This window comes from Ranitomeya imitator, chromosome 7, assembly GCF_032444005.1.
Source record: "Ranitomeya imitator isolate aRanImi1 chromosome 7, aRanImi1.pri, whole genome shotgun sequence".
Classification (NCBI taxonomy): domain Eukaryota; kingdom Metazoa; phylum Chordata; class Amphibia; order Anura; family Dendrobatidae; genus Ranitomeya; species Ranitomeya imitator.
Window position 1 is genome coordinate 172,117,251 of NC_091288.1, and position 19,731 is coordinate 172,136,981.

At 46.0% G+C, this 19,731-nt stretch overlaps 1 protein-coding gene across 2 annotated transcripts in view; it reads right to left on the reverse strand.

The window, feature by feature from the left end:
* The window catches only part of ZC3H7A (zinc finger CCCH-type containing 7A), an 88,030-nt gene that overhangs the window by 19,907 nt on the left and 48,392 nt on the right, over positions 1-19,731 (reverse strand). For both annotated transcript variants that reach the window (XM_069734052.1, XM_069734053.1), the window contains exons 15-20: positions 19,587-19,690; positions 18,990-19,171; positions 18,389-18,462; positions 16,089-16,222; positions 15,885-15,990; positions 3,676-3,784 (exon numbers count right to left, since the gene is read on the reverse strand). In XM_069734052.1, coding sequence (XP_069590153.1) covers positions 3,676-3,784; positions 15,885-15,990; positions 16,089-16,222; positions 18,389-18,462; positions 18,990-19,171; positions 19,587-19,690 — 709 coding nt within the window. The remainder of the gene's footprint in view (positions 1-3,675; positions 3,785-15,884; positions 15,991-16,088; positions 16,223-18,388; positions 18,463-18,989; positions 19,172-19,586; positions 19,691-19,731) is intronic.

Genomic DNA, 19,731 nt, shown 5'->3' on the forward strand with positions numbered 1-19,731 from the left:
CCATATTGCAAAAAACAAAACAAAAACGAAACGTTGTATATGTCTATGTAAATAGAAGCTATGGCCAACGTTTCAGTCTGCCCCAGACCTTGATTACGGCCTGTCCAATATGAGAGCCCCTGAATCTGCTAGGAAGCGTAGGACATAGACTCCATTGTTTGGAGAGACATCCCCGACTACAGGGCACCACTGTCTTCCAGCTATGAGTGCCGATCAGAAATGCGATTGATAAAATGTATACCGCCCCAAACAAAAATAAAAAAGACAATGTTTTGGCCTATGGCGGGGTAAATGGTGTCCAATGAATACGTTTGGTGTTCACAATGGGATCTTTTCCCAGAATATACCCCAAACATGAGTCTGAAACGTGACAACCACTGCTCAGGGCGGCGGTCACTTCTCTTCCCGTACTCTTTAGGCAGCATGTGTATGAAAATACGGAGAAATACATTATATACTCGAGTATAAGCCGACCCCCCTAATTTTGCCACAAAAAAAACTGGGAAAACTTAATGACACGAGTATAAGCCTAGGGTGGGAAATACAGCAGCTACCGGTAAATATCAAAAATAAAAATAGATACCAATAAAAGTAAAATTAATTGAGACATCAGTAGGTTAAGTGTTTTTGAATATCCATATTGAATCAGGAGCCCCATATAATGCTCCATACAGTTCATGGGCCCATCATGAACTGTATGGAGCATTATAAGATGCTCCATATTAATATATGCCCCATATAATGCTGCACAAATGTTGATTATGGCCCCATAAGATGCTCCATAGAAATATTTGCCCCATAACATGCTCCATACACTCTATGACAGAAGTTATGTCGCTTATCCATGTTATGTAAATAAATGCTTATAACCTGATGTTAAATTCATCCATTGGTTTTATAAATTTTTCTTTTGAAAGCTGAAACCCTCCGAAATGTGGTTTAGGTTAAGAAAATAAATTGCCATCAATGCAGAAATATTTATCAGTTAATGGAGACAGAATGGTTAGATTTTGGCAAGACAAAAGTTTTGTCGCCTGGTCATATAATGCACGCACCCAATTCTAGTTTACATCTTTACCTGTGCTTAGTAAATGGTCGCTTAATTAGTGTGTATATAAAAAGAAACCCAGCATCCCAGACCTTCACTTGAACTGCAATTTGAGCTCTGACAACATGCAAAAAATCCACCCTGCGACCAAAGCCTGGATTATCAAGAGGCTGAAGACCAGATCCATTCCAGAGATGGCTGGCACCTTTAATGTGTCTCAGCGTCCAGAACAAAGAATTACAAAAAGATTTGAAGAGACTGGAGATGTGTTTGACAAGCCCAGGTGCGGCAGACCCCGCAAGACAACTGCTCAGGAGGAACATTTGTTGGTTAGAAAATCCAAAGCAAGCCCCTCTTCCACTGCAGCAGAGCTCCAACAGGCCTGGTCACCTCATTTCCCGTATCAACTAGAACAGTTTGTAGGATTCTGTCTCGAAATGGCCTCCATGGTCGAATCAGTGCCCAGAAGCCAGCACTAAACAAAAGGCAAATAAAAAACCGTGTGGCATTTGCAAAGTCCTACAGCCTGCTAAACAGATGGATGCTGGAAAAGTGGCAGAAGGTGGATTTCTCTGATGAATCTTCAGTAGAATTACACCACAGCCGCCGCAATCACTGCAGGAGACCTACTGGAGCCCGTATGGATCCAAAATACACCAAGAAAACAATTAAATTTGGTGGTGGAAAGATCATGGTCTGGGGTTACATTCGATATGGGGGTGTGCGAAACATTTGCAGGGTGGAAGGCAATATCAATAGTCTAAAATATCAAGAAGTATAAGCTACCTCTTATATTCCAAATCATAAAAGGGGTCAAATTCTGCAGCAGGATGGTGCTCCATCTCATACATCCATCTCTACAACAAAGTTCCTCCAGGCAAAAAAGATCAAGGTGCTCAAGGACTGGCCAGCCCAGTCACCAGACATGAACATCATTGAGCATATATGGGGTAGGATGAAAGAGGAAGCTTGGAAGACAAAACCAAAGAATCTTGATGAACTCTGGGAGGCATGCAAGACTGCATTCTTTGCTATTCCTGATGACTTCATTAATAAATTGTATGAATCATTGTTGAACCGCATGGATGTAGTCCTTCAAGGTCATGGAAGTCACACAAAATATTAAATATGACTAATAGCACCACAACTTCATTCACCAATGTTATGCAACATTTATTTGTATTTTAAGTTCATTATTTGTTTGAATATCACATTACTTTCTGTGGGCGACAAAAGTTTTGTCTTGCCAAAATCTGACCATTCTGTGTCCATTAACTGATCAATATTTCTGCATTGATGCCAATTTATTTTCTTAACCTAAACGACATTTCAGAGGGTTTCAGCTGTCAAAAGAATAATTTATACAACCAAAGGATGAGTTTAACGTCAGGTTATAAGCTTTTATTTACATAACATGGATAAGCGACATAACTTCTGTCAGGGAGTGTAACATAGTAACATAGTTAGTAAGGCCGAAAAAAGACATTTGTCCATCCAGTTCAGCCTATATTCCATCATAATAAATACCCAGATCTACGTCCTTCTACAGAACCTAATAATTGTATGATACAATGTAGAAATATTTGCCCCATATAATGCTGCACACGGCCCCATAAGATGCTCCATGCAGATATTTGCCCCCATATAATGCTGCACATGGCCACATAAGATGCTCCATACAGATATTTGCCCCCATATAATGCTGCACAAGGCCACATAAGATGCTCCATACAGATATTTGCCTCATAGAATGCTGCACATGGCCTCATAAGATGCTCCATAGAAATATTTGTCCCATATAAAGCTGCACATGGCCCCATAAGATGCTCCATAAAGACATTTGCCCCATATGCTGTTGCTGCGATAAAAAAAAACCCCAAAAAAACACATACTCACCTCTCGTCGCTTAGGCCCCCAACACTTGCTATAGTCACCTTTCCCGTTCCACAGCTGAGCCCTGCTGTGTCTTCCACGTCCTCTGCACTGACTGTTCAGGCAGAGGGCGGCACACACTAATCGCGTCATCGCGCCCTCTGAACTGAGCGTCACTGCAGAGGACGCAGAAGACGGAGCGGCACCGACGGTGGTACAGGGGACAGGTGAATATCACACACTGCCCCCGCCATGCTCGCCTGCTCCCGGCGCGGCCCCTGGACGTCCCTGGTTCTCTGGGCGCTAGCAGCTTCTTCCTGTATAGAGCAGTCACATGGTACCGCTCATTACAGTAATGAATATGCGGCTCCACCCCATGGGAGTCCATATTCATTACTGTAATGAGCGGTACCATGTGACAGCTCAATACAGGAAGAAGCTGTCAGCGCCTGGAGAACCAGGGACGTCCAGGGACCGCACCAGGAGCAGGTGAGTATGATTAGACAGCTGCCGCACCCCCTCCCCTGCCGACCCCTGGGTATGACTCGAGTATAAGCCGAGTGGGGCAATTTCAGCCTAAAAAAATGGGCTGAAATTCTCGGCTTATACTCGAGTATATACGGTAACCAGTATCAGATGGTAGAATGAAAATTTCACTTTTCAGGGTACCGCAAAACATCACAAGATGAACTGACAGAAAGCTGAAACCGATCATGTAGAATAATTGTTTACGAGCCGAGATTAGATGAACTTACTGCTTAAATCTTTCATGAAAGTCCAGATCTCTTTTTCTTCTTGGCTGTGAGCAAATGCACAATTTCCTATATATTGACATTTTTTGCCATTCAATATATGATGACACAACTGTGGGAGAGAAAATACATATATTTGCGTAAGAACAGGTTAATTACTGGATCTTTTTCCTTAAAGGAAATACATAGTGGATGCTTTCCTGAAACGGAAAGTACTTGCAAGCAGCATAATGCAAAGAATAGCAGGTTTACCCGGAATCCTTTGCAGTAGGCAGAGCTATGCAAATCATCTCTTTCCACCCCTGTCTAATCCACAGCGCTTGGAACCGCCAAGCGTGCAATGCTGCGGATTAGTTTCTAAATTTATACAGCCAACCAATTCCTACCTGTGGACACGTGTTTCGGGCTTTAGGCCCTCATCAGCACAGGGCTGGAATTGGTTGGCTGTATGGAGTGGGGCTCGGTGAGCAAGCGATACATACATGCTAGCCACCTTAGGGAGAGACCCAAGTTGGGCTAAATGTAGCGGGACGAAAGAGACCGAAAAGCCCTCTACTTAAAGGAAATACATAGTGGATGCTTTCCTGAAACGGAAAGTACTTGCAAGCAGCATAATGCAAAGAATAGCAGGTTTACCCGGAATCCTTTGCAGTAGGCAGAGCTATGCAAATCATCTCTTTCCACCCCTGTCTAATCCACAGCGCTTGGAACCGCCAAGCGTGCAATGCTGCGGATTAGTTTCTAAATTTGTACAGCCAACCAATTCCTACCTGTGGACACGTGTTTCGGGCTTTAGGCCCTCATCAGCACAGGGCTGGAATTGGTTGGCTGTATGGAGTGGGGCTCGGTGAGCAAGCGATACATACATGCTAGCCACCTTAGGGAGAGACCCAAGTTGGGCTAAATGTAGCGGGACGAAAGAGACCGAAAAGCCCTCTACTTAAAGGAAATACATAGTGGATGCTTTCCTGAAACGGAAAGTACTTGCAAGCAGCATAATGCAAAGAATAGCAGGTTTACCCGGAATCCTTTGCAGTAGGCAGAGCTATGCAAATCATCTCTTTCCACCCCTGTCTAATCCACAGCGCTTGGAACCGCCAAGCGTGCAATGCTGCGGATTAGTTTCTAAATTTATACAGCCAACCAATTCCTACCTGTGGACACGTGTTTCGGGCTTTAGGCCCTCATCAGCACAGGGCTGGAATTGGTTGGCTGTATGGAGTGGGGCTCGGTGAGCAAGCGATACATACATGCTAGCCACCTTAGGGAGAGACCCAAGTTGGGCTAAATGTAGCGGGACGAAAGAGACCGAAAAGCCCTCTACTTAAAGGAAATACATAGTGGATGCTTTCCTGAAACGGAAAGTACTTGCAAGCAGCATAATGCAAAGAATAGCAGGTTTACCCGGAATCCTTTGCAGTAGGCAGAGCTATGCAAATCATCTCTTTCCACCCCTGTCTAATCCACAGCGCTTGGAACCGCCAAGCGTGCAATGCTGCGGATTAGTTTCTAAATTTATACAGCCAACCAATTCCTACCTGTGGACACGTGTTTCGGGCTTTAGGCCCTCATCAGCACAGGGCTGGAATTGGTTGGCTGTATGGAGTGGGGCTCGGTGAGCAAGCGATACATACATGCTAGCCACCTTAGGGAGAGACCCAAGTTGGGCTAAATGTAGCGGGACGAAAGAGACCGAAAAGCCCTCTACTTAAAGGAAATACATAGTGGATGCTTTCCTGAAACGGAAAGTACTTGCAAGCAGCATAATGCAAAGAATAGCAGGTTTACCCGGAATCCTTTGCAGTAGGCAGAGCTATGCAAATCATCTCTTTCCACCCCTGTCTAATCCACAGCGCTTGGAACCGCCAAGCGTGCAATGCTGCGGATTAGTTTCTAAATTTATACAGCCAACCAATTCCTACCTGTGGACACGTGTTTCGGGCTTTAGGCCCTCATCAGCACAGGGCTGGAATTGGTTGGCTGTATGGAGTGGGGCTCGGTGAGCAAGCGATACATACATGCTAGCCACCTTAGGGAGAGACCCAAGTTGGGCTAAATGTAGCGGGACGAAAGAGACCGAAAAGCCCTCTACTTAAAGGAAATACATAGTGGATGCTTTCCTGAAACGGAAAGTACTTGCAAGCAGCATAATGCAAAGAATAGCAGGTTTACCCGGAATCCTTTGCAGTAGGCAGAGCTATGCAAATCATCTCTTTCCACCCCTGTCTAATCCACAGCGCTTGGAACCGCCAAGCGTGCAATGCTGCGGATTAGTTTCTAAATTTATACAGCCAACCAATTCCTACCTGTGGACACGTGTTTCGGGCTTTAGGCCCTCATCAGCACAGGGCTGGAATTGGTTGGCTGTATGGAGTGGGGCTCGGTGAGCAAGCGATACATACATGCTAGCCACCTTAGGGAGAGACCCAAGTTGGGCTAAATGTAGCGGGACGAAAGAGACCGAAAAGCCCTCTACTTAAAGGAAATACATAGTGGATGCTTTCCTGAAACGGAAAGTACTTGCAAGCAGCATAATGCAAAGAATAGCAGGTTTACCCGGAATCCTTTGCAGTAGGCAGAGCTATGCAAATCATCTCTTTCCACCCCTGTCTAATCCACAGCGCTTGGAACCGCCAAGCGTGCAATGCTGCGGATTAGTTTCTAAATTTATACAGCCAACCAATTCCTACCTGTGGACACGTGTTTCGGGCTTTAGGCCCTCATCAGCACAGGGCTGGAATTGGTTGGCTGTATGGAGTGGGGCTCGGTGAGCAAGCGATACATACATGCTAGCCACCTTAGGGAGAGACCCAAGTTGGGCTAAATGTAGCGGGACGAAAGAGACCGAAAAGCCCTCTACTTAAAGGAAATACATAGTGGATGCTTTCCTGAAACGGAAAGTACTTGCAAGCAGCATAATGCAAAGAATAGCAGGTTTACCCGGAATCCTTTGCAGTAGGCAGAGCTATGCAAATCATCTCTTTCCACCCCTGTCTAATCCACAGCGCTTGGAACCGCCAAGCGTGCAATGCTGCGGATTAGTTTCTAAATTTATACAGCCAACCAATTCCTACCTGTGGACACGTGTTTCGGGCTTTAGGCCCTCATCAGCACAGGGCTGGAATTGGTTGGCTGTATGGAGTGGGGCTCGGTGAGCAAGCGATACATACATGCTAGCCACCTTAGGGAGAGACCCAAGTTGGGCTAAATGTAGCGGGACGAAAGAGACCGAAAAGCCCTCTACTTAAAGGAAATACATAGTGGATGCTTTCCTGAAACGGAAATGAAACGGTATGTATCGCTTGCTCACCGAGCCCCACTCCATACAGCCAACCAATTCCAGCCCTGTGCTGATGAGGGCCTAAAGCCCGAAACACGTGTCCACAGGTAGGAATTGGTTGGCTGTATAAATTTAGAAACTAATCCGCAGCATTGCACGCTTGGCGGTTCCAAGCGCTGTGGATTAGACAGGGGTGGAAAGAGATGATTTGCATAGCTCTGCCTACTGCAAAGGATTCCGGGTAAACCTGCTATTCTTTGCATTATGCTGCTTGCAAGTACTTTCCTTTTCAGGAAAGCATCCACTATGTATTTCCTTTAAGTAGAGGGCTTTTCGGTCTCTTTCGTCCCGCTACATTTAGCCCAACTTGGGTCTCTCCCTAAGGTGGCTAGCATGTATGTATCGCTTGCTCACCGAGCCCCACTCCATACAGCCAACCAATTCCAGCCCTGTGCTGATGAGGGCCTAAAGCCCGAAACACGTGTCCACAGGTAGGAATTGGTTGGCTGTATAAATTTAGAAACTAATCCGCAGCATTGCACGCTTGGCGGTTCCAAGCGCTGTGGATTAGACAGGGGTGGAAAGAGATGATTTGCATAGCTCTGCCTACTGCAAAGGATTCCGGGTAAACCTGCTATTCTTTGCATTATGCTGCTTGCAAGTACTTTCCGTTTCAGGAAAGCATCCACTATGTATTTCCTTTAAGTAGAGGGCTTTTCGGTCTCTTTCGTCCCGCTACATTTAGCCCAACTTGGGTCTCTCCCTAAGGTGGCTAGCATGTATGTATCGCTTGCTCACCGAGCCCCACTCCATACAGCCAACCAATTCCAGCCCTGTGCTGATGAGGGCCTAAAGCCCGAAACACGTGTCCACAGGTAGGAATTGGTTGGCTGTATAAATTTAGAAACTAATCCGCAGCATTGCACGCTTGGCGGTTCCAAGCGCTGTGGATTAGACAGGGGTGGAAAGAGATGATTTGCATAGCTCTGCCTACTGCAAAGGATTCCGGGTAAACCTGCTATTCTTTGCATTATGCTGCTTGCAAGTACTTTCCGTTTCAGGAAAGCATCCACTATGTATTTCCTTTAAGTAGAGGGCTTTTCGGTCTCTTTCGTCCCGCTACATTTAGCCCAACTTGGGTCTCTCCCTAAGGTGGCTAGCATGTATGTATCGCTTGCTCACCGAGCCCCACTCCATACAGCCAACCAATTCCAGCCCTGTGCTGATGAGGGCCTAAAGCCCGAAACACGTGTCCACAGGTAGGAATTGGTTGGCTGTATAAATTTAGAAACTAATCCGCAGCATTGCACGCTTGGCGGTTCCAAGCGCTGTGGATTAGACAGGGGTGGAAAGAGATGATTTGCATAGCTCTGCCTACTGCAAAGGATTCCGGGTAAACCTGCTATTCTTTGCATTATGCTGCTTGCAAGTACTTTCCGTTTCAGGAAAGCATCCACTATGTATTTCCTTTAAGTAGAGGGCTTTTCGGTCTCTTTCGTCCCGCTACATTTAGCCCAACTTGGGTCTCTCCCTAAGGTGGCTAGCATGTATGTATCGCTTGCTCACCGAGCCCCACTCCATACAGCCAACCAATTCCAGCCCTGTGCTGATGAGGGCCTAAAGCCCGAAACACGTGTCCACAGGTAGGAATTGGTTGGCTGTATAAATTTAGAAACTAATCCGCAGCATTGCACGCTTGGCGGTTCCAAGCGCTGTGGATTAGACAGGGGTGGAAAGAGATGATTTGCATAGCTCTGCCTACTGCAAAGGATTCCGGGTAAACCTGCTATTCTTTGCATTATGCTGCTTGCAAGTACTTTCCGTTTCAGGAAAGCATCCACTATGTATTTCCTTTAAGTAGAGGGCTTTTCGGTCTCTTTCGTCCCGCTACATTTAGCCCAACTTGGGTCTCTCCCTAAGGTGGCTAGCATGTATGTATCGCTTGCTCACCGAGCCCCACTCCATACAGCCAACCAATTCCAGCCCTGTGCTGATGAGGGCCTAAAGCCCGAAACACGTGTCCACAGGTAGGAATTGGTTGGCTGTATAAATTTAGAAACTAATCCGCAGCATTGCACGCTTGGCGGTTCCAAGCGCTGTGGATTAGACAGGGGTGGAAAGAGATGATTTGCATAGCTCTGCCTACTGCAAAGGATTCCGGGTAAACCTGCTATTCTTTGCATTATGCTGCTTGCAAGTACTTTCCGTTTCAGGAAAGCATCCACTATGTATTTCCTTTAAGTAGAGGGCTTTTCGGTCTCTTTCGTCCCGCTACATTTAGCCCAACTTGGGTCTCTCCCTAAGGTGGCTAGCATGTATGTATCGCTTGCTCACCGAGCCCCACTCCATACAGCCAACCAATTCCAGCCCTGTGCTGATGAGGGCCTAAAGCCCGAAACACGTGTCCACAGGTAGGAATTGGTTGGCTGTATAAATTTAGAAACTAATCCGCAGCATTGCACGCTTGGCGGTTCCAAGCGCTGTGGATTAGACAGGGGTGGAAAGAGATGATTTGCATAGCTCTGCCTACTGCAAAGGATTCCGGGTAAACCTGCTATTCTTTGCATTATGCTGCTTGCAAGTACTTTCCGTTTCAGGAAAGCATCCACTATGTATTTCCTTTAAGTAGAGGGCTTTTCGGTCTCTTTCGTCCCGCTACATTTAGCCCAACTTGGGTCTCTCCCTAAGGTGGCTAGCATGTATGTATCGCTTGCTCACCGAGCCCCACTCCATACAGCCAACCAATTCCAGCCCTGTGCTGATGAGGGCCTAAAGCCCGAAACACGTGTCCACAGGTAGGAATTGGTTGGCTGTATAAATTTAGAAACTAATCCGCAGCATTGCACGCTTGGCGGTTCCAAGCGCTGTGGATTAGACAGGGGTGGAAAGAGATGATTTGCATAGCTCTGCCTACTGCAAAGGATTCCGGGTAAACCTGCTATTCTTTGCATTATGCTGCTTGCAAGTACTTTCCGTTTCAGGAAAGCATCCACTATGTATTTCCTTTAAGTAGAGGGCTTTTCGGTCTCTTTCGTCCCGCTACATTTAGCCCAACTTGGGTCTCTCCCTAAGGTGGCTAGCATGTATGTATCGCTTGCTCACCGAGCCCCACTCCATACAGCCAACCAATTCCAGCCCTGTGCTGATGAGGGCCTAAAGCCCGAAACACGTGTCCACAGGTAGGAATTGGTTGGCTGTATAAATTTAGAAACTAATCCGCAGCATTGCACGCTTGGCGGTTCCAAGCGCTGTGGATTAGACAGGGGTGGAAAGAGATGATTTGCATAGCTCTGCCTACTGCAAAGGATTCCGGGTAAACCTGCTATTCTTTGCATTATGCTGCTTGCAAGTACTTTCCGTTTCAGGAAAGCATCCACTATGTATTTCCTTTAAGTAGAGGGCTTTTCGGTCTCTTTCGTCCCGCTACATTTAGCCCAACTTGGGTCTCTCCCTAAGGTGGCTAGCATGTATGTATCGCTTGCTCACCGAGCCCCACTCCATACAGCCAACCAATTCCAGCCCTGTGCTGATGAGGGCCTAAAGCCCGAAACACGTGTCCACAGGTAGGAATTGGTTGGCTGTATAAATTTAGAAACTAATCCGCAGCATTGCACGCTTGGCGGTTCCAAGCGCTGTGGATTAGACAGGGGTGGAAAGAGATGATTTGCATAGCTCTGCCTACTGCAAAGGATTCCGGGTAAACCTGCTATTCTTTGCATTATGCTGCTTGCAAGTACTTTCCGTTTCAGGAAAGCATCCACTATGTATTTCCTTTAAGTAGAGGGCTTTTCGGTCTCTTTCGTCCCGCTACATTTAGCCCAACTTGGGTCTCTCCCTAAGGTGGCTAGCATGTATGTATCGCTTGCTCACCGAGCCCCACTCCATACAGCCAACCAATTCCAGCCCTGTGCTGATGAGGGCCTAAAGCCCGAAACACGTGTCCACAGGTAGGAATTGGTTGGCTGTATAAATTTAGAAACTAATCCGCAGCATTGCACGCTTGGCGGTTCCAAGCGCTGTGGATTAGACAGGGGTGGAAAGAGATGATTTGCATAGCTCTGCCTACTGCAAAGGATTCCGGGTAAACCTGCTATTCTTTGCATTATGCTGCTTGCAAGTACTTTCCGTTTCAGGAAAGCATCCACTATGTATTTCCTTTAAGTAGAGGGCTTTTCGGTCTCTTTCGTCCCGCTACATTTAGCCCAACTTGGGTCTCTCCCTAAGGTGGCTAGCATGTATGTATCGCTTGCTCACCGAGCCCCACTCCATACAGCCAACCAATTCCAGCCCTGTGCTGATGAGGGCCTAAAGCCCGAAACACGTGTCCACAGGTAGGAATTGGTTGGCTGTATAAATTTAGAAACTAATCCGCAGCATTGCACGCTTGGCGGTTCCAAGCGCTGTGGATTAGACAGGGGTGGAAAGAGATGATTTGCATAGCTCTGCCTACTGCAAAGGATTCCGGGTAAACCTGCTATTCTTTGCATTATGCTGCTTGCAAGTACTTTCCGTTTCAGGAAAGCATCCACTATGTATTTCCTTTAAGTAGAGGGCTTTTCGGTCTCTTTCGTCCCGCTACATTTAGCCCAACTTGGGTCTCTCCCTAAGGTGGCTAGCATGTATGTATCGCTTGCTCACCGAGCCCCACTCCATACAGCCAACCAATTCCAGCCCTGTGCTGATGAGGGCCTAAAGCCCGAAACACGTGTCCACAGGTAGGAATTGGTTGGCTGTATAAATTTAGAAACTAATCCGCAGCATTGCACGCTTGGCGGTTCCAAGCGCTGTGGATTAGACAGGGGTGGAAAGAGATGATTTGCATAGCTCTGCCTACTGCAAAGGATTCCGGGTAAACCTGCTATTCTTTGCATTATGCTGCTTGCAAGTACTTTCCGTTTCAGGAAAGCATCCACTATGTATTTCCTTTAAGTAGAGGGCTTTTCGGTCTCTTTCGTCCCGCTACATTTAGCCCAACTTGGGTCTCTCCCTAAGGTGGCTAGCATGTATGTATCGCTTGCTCACCGAGCCCCACTCCATACAGCCAACCAATTCCAGCCCTGTGCTGATGAGGGCCTAAAGCCCGAAACACGTGTCCACAGGTAGGAATTGGTTGGCTGTATAAATTTAGAAACTAATCCGCAGCATTGCACGCTTGGCGGTTCCAAGCGCTGTGGATTAGACAGGGGTGGAAAGAGATGATTTGCATAGCTCTGCCTACTGCAAAGGATTCCGGGTAAACCTGCTATTCTTTGCATTATGCTGCTTGCAAGTACTTTCCGTTTCAGGAAAGCATCCACTATGTATTTCCTTTAAGTAGAGGGCTTTTCGGTCTCTTTCGTCCCGCTACATTTAGCCCAACTTGGGTCTCTCCCTAAGGTGGCTAGCATGTATGTATCGCTTGCTCACCGAGCCCCACTCCATACAGCCAACCAATTCCAGCCCTGTGCTGATGAGGGCCTAAAGCCCGAAACACGTGTCCACAGGTAGGAATTGGTTGGCTGTATAAATTTAGAAACTAATCCGCAGCATTGCACGCTTGGCGGTTCCAAGCGCTGTGGATTAGACAGGGGTGGAAAGAGATGATTTGCATAGCTCTGCCTACTGCAAAGGATTCCGGGTAAACCTGCTATTCTTTGCATTATGCTGCTTGCAAGTACTTTCCGTTTCAGGAAAGCATCCACTATGTATTTCCTTTAAGTAGAGGGCTTTTCGGTCTCTTTCGTCCCGCTACATTTAGCCCAACTTGGGTCTCTCCCTAAGGTGGCTAGCATGTATGTATCGCTTGCTCACCGAGCCCCACTCCATACAGCCAACCAATTCCAGCCCTGTGCTGATGAGGGCCTAAAGCCCGAAACACGTGTCCACAGGTAGGAATTGGTTGGCTGTATAAATTTAGAAACTAATCCGCAGCATTGCACGCTTGGCGGTTCCAAGCGCTGTGGATTAGACAGGGGTGGAAAGAGATGATTTGCATAGCTCTGCCTACTGCAAAGGATTCCGGGTAAACCTGCTATTCTTTGCATTATGCTGCTTGCAAGTACTTTCCGTTTCAGGAAAGCATCCACTATGTATTTCCTTTAAGTAGAGGGCTTTTCGGTCTCTTTCGTCCCGCTACATTTAGCCCAACTTGGGTCTCTCCCTAAGGTGGCTAGCATGTATGTATCGCTTGCTCACCGAGCCCCACTCCATACAGCCAACCAATTCCAGCCCTGTGCTGATGAGGGCCTAAAGCCCGAAACACGTGTCCACAGGTAGGAATTGGTTGGCTGTATAAATTTAGAAACTAATCCGCAGCATTGCACGCTTGGCGGTTCCAAGCGCTGTGGATTAGACAGGGGTGGAAAGAGATGATTTGCATAGCTCTGCCTACTGCAAAGGATTCCGGGTAAACCTGCTATTCTTTGCATTATGCTGCTTGCAAGTACTTTCCGTTTCAGGAAAGCATCCACTATGTATTTCCTTTAAGTAGAGGGCTTTTCGGTCTCTTTCGTCCCGCTACATTTAGCCCAACTTGGGTCTCTCCCTAAGGTGGCTAGCATGTATGTATCGCTTGCTCACCGAGCCCCACTCCATACAGCCAACCAATTCCAGCCCTGTGCTGATGAGGGCCTAAAGCCCGAAACACGTGTCCACAGGTAGGAATTGGTTGGCTGTATAAATTTAGAAACTAATCCGCAGCATTGCACGCTTGGCGGTTCCAAGCGCTGTGGATTAGACAGGGGTGGAAAGAGATGATTTGCATAGCTCTGCCTACTGCAAAGGATTCCGGGTAAACCTGCTATTCTTTGCATTATGCTGCTTGCAAGTACTTTCCGTTTCAGGAAAGCATCCACTATGTATTTCCTTTAAGTAGAGGGCTTTTCGGTCTCTTTCGTCCCGCTACATTTAGCCCAACTTGGGTCTCTCCCTAAGGTGGCTAGCATGTATGTATCGCTTGCTCACCGAGCCCCACTCCATACAGCCAACCAATTCCAGCCCTGTGCTGATGAGGGCCTAAAGCCCGAAACACGTGTCCACAGGTAGGAATTGGTTGGCTGTATAAATTTAGAAACTAATCCGCAGCATTGCACGCTTGGCGGTTCCAAGCGCTGTGGATTAGACAGGGGTGGAAAGAGATGATTTGCATAGCTCTGCCTACTGCAAAGGATTCCGGGTAAACCTGCTATTCTTTGCATTATGCTGCTTGCAAGTACTTTCCGTTTCAGGAAAGCATCCACTATGTATTTCCTTTAAGTAGAGGGCTTTTCGGTCTCTTTCGTCCCGCTACATTTAGCCCAACTTGGGTCTCTCCCTAAGGTGGCTAGCATGTATGTATCGCTTGCTCACCGAGCCCCACTCCATACAGCCAACCAATTCCAGCCCTGTGCTGATGAGGGCCTAAAGCCCGAAACACGTGTCCACAGGTAGGAATTGGTTGGCTGTATAAATTTAGAAACTAATCCGCAGCATTGCACGCTTGGCGGTTCCAAGCGCTGTGGATTAGACAGGGGTGGAAAGAGATGATTTGCATAGCTCTGCCTACTGCAAAGGATTCCGGGTAAACCTGCTATTCTTTGCATTATGCTGCTTGCAAGTACTTTCCGTTTCAGGAAAGCATCCACTATGTATTTCCTTTAAGTAGAGGGCTTTTCGGTCTCTTTCGTCCCGCTACATTTAGCCCAACTTGGGTCTCTCCCTAAGGTGGCTAGCATGTATGTATCGCTTGCTCACCGAGCCCCACTCCATACAGCCAACCAATTCCAGCCCTGTGCTGATGAGGGCCTAAAGCCCGAAACACGTGTCCACAGGTAGGAATTGGTTGGCTGTATAAATTTAGAAACTAATCCGCAGCATTGCACGCTTGGCGGTTCCAAGCGCTGTGGATTAGACAGGGGTGGAAAGAGATGATTTGCATAGCTCTGCCTACTGCAAAGGATTCCGGGTAAACCTGCTATTCTTTGCATTATGCTGCTTGCAAGTACTTTCCGTTTCAGGAAAGCATCCACTATGTATTTCCTTTAAGTAGAGGGCTTTTCGGTCTCTTTCGTCCCGCTACATTTAGCCCAACTTGGGTCTCTCCCTAAGGTGGCTAGCATGTATGTATCGCTTGCTCACCGAGCCCCACTCCATACAGCCAACCAATTCCAGCCCTGTGCTGATGAGGGCCTAAAGCCCGAAACACGTGTCCACAGGTAGGAATTGGTTGGCTGTATAAATTTAGAAACTAATCCGCAGCATTGCACGCTTGGCGGTTCCAAGCGCTGTGGATTAGACAGGGGTGGAAAGAGATGATTTGCATAGCTCTGCCTACTGCAAAGGATTCCGGGTAAACCTGCTATTCTTTGCATTATGCTGCTTGCAAGTACTTTCCGTTTCAGGAAAGCATCCACTATGGATCTTTTTCAGCATTCATCTAAAAACAATGACTGGAAAGTCATCCAGAAGTAATCCTACAATGTACAGACAGTACGTCACGTCTCCAGCTGCTTCTATCAGCAGAAGCCTCAATAATCCTCTGCATCAATTAAAGACTGTGTCAACTGCCTGGACAACCCCTTTTAAAATAAAGTAGTCCCCCTTGTAAGATAAGAGGACCTAATACTCACCTACCGCTCCGGCGCCATTCCAGGTATGTTGGCGCCAGGTTTTCCAGGGCTTGCGTGACATTGTTATGCTATGGGAGCCCAGCTGCGCTGTTACTGCCCTCGATCAAACAAGTGGCAGAAGTGAGAGCACAGTAGATCAATAGCGGGCGCCAACTGGCGGCGGTGTTCATGTGACATAACAATGCGACACAAACCCCGTCAAACATGGTGGAATGGAGCCGGTGTAGGAAGTCAGTTATTTTTATTTTACAAGAGGCTAATTTGTTTAAAAAGGGGTTTCCCAGATAGTGGACAGGTCCCTTTAAGAGATATGTAGATACCTTGAGAAATCAGGATTAAAAAATCACCTCAAACTGAACTGGAACGGGCTTTTTTGCGGGACAAGGTCGGATAGTTATCCACTTTTTGCGCTCGTTGGACATCACAAGAACAACTTGGCGATCTTTGGTCCACCTAAGAGGAAGCAATGTTTACGGCAATGAATGCACTGATCTTACACGGCCCTTTATTAGTCCACTATGGCGGAGGACGGACTGCTCGCTTATACTTACATGTGCCTGGCTTTTGCGCTGCAGTATCTTCTGCTTTTTTCAGATTCAATCACTTGGCCATTTCTCCAGCATTGTCCACAAACAAATTTGATGTTGAAATTTGGATGTCCAGAACTATTGGGAACGCTCAACAGCTGAAGGCAAAGGGACTGAATTAAGATATTTTCTTACATAAAGTGAAATATAAAAAGCTTCACTGAACGTACACGAGAATCAGAACTGCAAGGATTCACATTGGATGGACATTAACTCGCTTACAGAGGTGTCCGGGCACACACATGTCATATCCAGGCGCTGCATCTTCTCATTTGACTGAGTTTTCCTTAAAGGTACCTTCACACATAACGATATTGTTAACGATATCGTTGCATTTTGTGACGTAGCAACGATATCGTTAATGAAATCATTATGTGTGACAGCGACCAACGATCAGGCCCCTGCTGGGAGATCGATGGTCGCTGAAGAAAGTCCAGAACTTTATTTCGTCGCTGGATCTCCTGCGGACATCGCTGGATCGGCGTGTGTGACACCGATCCAGCGATGTCTTCACTGGTAACCAGGGTAAACATCGGGTAACTAAGCGCAGGGCCGCGCTTAGTAACCCGATGTTTACCCTGGTTACCATCCTAAAAGTAAAAAAAACAAACACTACATACTTACCTACCGCTGTCTGTCCCAGGCGCTGTGCTCTGCACTCCTCCTGCACTGGCTGTGAGCGTCGGTCAGCCGGAAAGCAGAGCGGTGACGTCACCGCTCTGCTTTCCGGCCGCTGTGCTCACACAGACAGTACAGGAGGAGTGCAGAGAAGCAGAGCGCCGGGGACAGACAGCGTTAGTTAAGTATGTACTGTTTGTTTTTTTTACTTTTAGGATGGTAACCAGGGTAAACATCGGGTTACTAAGCGCGGCCCTGTGCTTAGTTACCCGATGTTTACCCTGGTTACCGGCATCGTTGGTCGCTGGAGAACGGTCTGTGTGACAGCTCTCCAGCGACCAAACAGCGACGCTGCAGCGATCCGGATCGTTGTCGGTATCGCTGCAGCGTCGCTTAATGTGAAGGGGCCTTAAGTCTCACATCAAAGAGGCTTTAGTCAAGCAGGAGGTGGTGCTGGGCGGGTAATAGAGCTGGAGTGACAGAGGCTTCAGATCTACAAAAGCTCTGCAGCCTCATTAGCATATCAATTCAAATGCTGATTTCTCAGTAATGGATGAACTGACCGGCCATGTAAAGGTACTGCTGGACTTGTCTTTGAAAGCTACATGCACATATCAATATTTTGGGAGTGAAATCCTGCTGACAGATTCCATTTAATACTACTCATATTACAAATATTATATTAACACTGAAAAACATATTAACATTAATGGAATTTGTATGTTCTCCCCATGTCCCTGTGAACTTCCTTCAGTTTTCTTCTTACAAAATAGGAAACAGGCATGCCATGAATTTGGTATTGTGTGTTTGATAAAAGGAATGTAGATTGTACGGCAGGGAATAATGTAACTGTTGATAATGTCTGTACAGCGCTACAGATTATAAGGAATAAAAACAATGTCAGGAAGAACATTGGAGAGATCAAACTGATCCCACCGCTGCCACCAATTTATCAGGGACGCAACTCCCCTGCCTGCAATTGTCAGGACAATTACGCAACTGACTGATGAGTGACGGACGAGGCTGCAGCTGTTTCCACTACTAGGCCGGTTATTGGGGAACTCACAGTGAGCGTATGGTATGTACACCTCCAATGCCAACACATGGAATATATATCCCGATAGAATCACTGCCAACTCCACAATTAGAAAAAGAATTACTAGCTGCCACCACCAATCGTTTATACAGGCCGATTGGACACCAGTTACAGGTAGTGCATGGCTTCAAGAGTGCGGTTTACAGAACAAGAGGAACAGAGCTATTAAATTTTATATATTCAATACGAAACGGTAGGCACTGTTTATAAAAAAATATACAAAGATGTTAAGAAATGGGGAACAAAACAGTACGGTATATACATTCACTTGGTATAAAACGGGAAGCCCTCGTCTCAGAAGTGTACTTCTCCACTTTGAGTATATGAATCCTAGTTTTAGTGGTTGGTTCTCAGAAGATCTCTGCTGTAATTACATGTTCGAAGCAGGAGGTCCTATTTCAATGGAGGTTGAAGCGTCAACGCTTTCTTACTTATAACTGATTTCATATGTTCAATGTGAGGGTGATATATCCCCTTTCTGGAGATGTCTTTATGAATTTTACAATTTTTCTCTACGACACATAAACTATATCAAACACTGAACATGTACCTGGGGCTTTAGTGAACTGGACTCCTTTGCCCAATATGATTCTGACTCCTGAACAATTCGCTCAAATGAAATTCCTACAATAAAAAAATAAAATAATGAAACAATGCAATTTAAGGTTATATAAATCAACGTATGTGTTTGATGGTACCTGTACTAATGTACAGAAAATCTGTTCTCCTATCATTAATCACCAAGAATGTACAAACTGCCACTTCAAAGAGGAAGAGAACTGGAACTGTAGTGCCATCTATTGGAAGTAGCAATCCTAAAAGTCAGTATCGGGTTGTTAAAGGGTCGACTGACTTTTAGGATGGCTACTTCCAATAGGTGGCACTAAAGTTCATCTCCTCTTCCTCTCTGAAGAGACAATTTACATATTTAATTTCCCAGAGTACTGCACTGCATGGCCTATAAGTCTCCTTACAGTGGCACATCACTCTCCACAAGGAGAAATGTTACCCTTTAGATCACTAAGAATGGAAATGAATTACAGGACAGGGGGTTCCTTCCCTGTCTTGAGATCCCAGTCTTACTCTTGGTGAAAAAAATTGAAGTGTAAATTCAGCCATCATCAGACACTACACCCCGCAAGCTCACGCACCTGTCTTTTCTTGTATGACCCAAACTCTAAGTTCCACCAGGCTGTGAGCGTAGAAGCAATCGTTATCTCTTATGCATCCATATCGAACCTCATGTCGACAAAGATCAAGTAAAAGAAGATTGTTGAATGGACGGATCTTGCAGTACTTGACAATAGAGTCTCTGAACATGTGAACAAGACACCTGTAGTACAGAAATAGAAACATATGATGAATACATTTACATGTAACACATAGGGGGTATTGTATGTACTAAACAATGATAAAACATTAACACCTGCCTGATATAAAAAAAAAATCTGATTTTCTACCTTTCCCCGCACCTCAGAGTGCTTTCGCATTCATAAAATGACACAAAAGGGAGCAACCAGGATTCTTCTAATACCGCACATAAAATACAAGTCAGGCCTTACATCACATACAGCAGCTGTATGGAAGAATGCAGGAAGGTTCACAAGGTAGGAATTTTTCAAGGCTTTTAATGAGATTTTTGCAAAAATAAAAAAGTTAGTTGAACTACTTATAAAGAACCAGTGACATTGTAATGTAAAAAAAAAAAAAAGGGTCTTTGGCTGAAGGAGCCGTCCATTCATACTCACTTGTTCTCTTCAAAGTCATGCTTCGCAACAGGATGGGAGCAGCTCAGGCTAAAGTTGTCCTTATTTTTTTCACTAATAATTCTGGGTTTGTGATCAAAACATTTCTGGAATAGAAATATCAAATAGCAATTTATAACGTCAATCA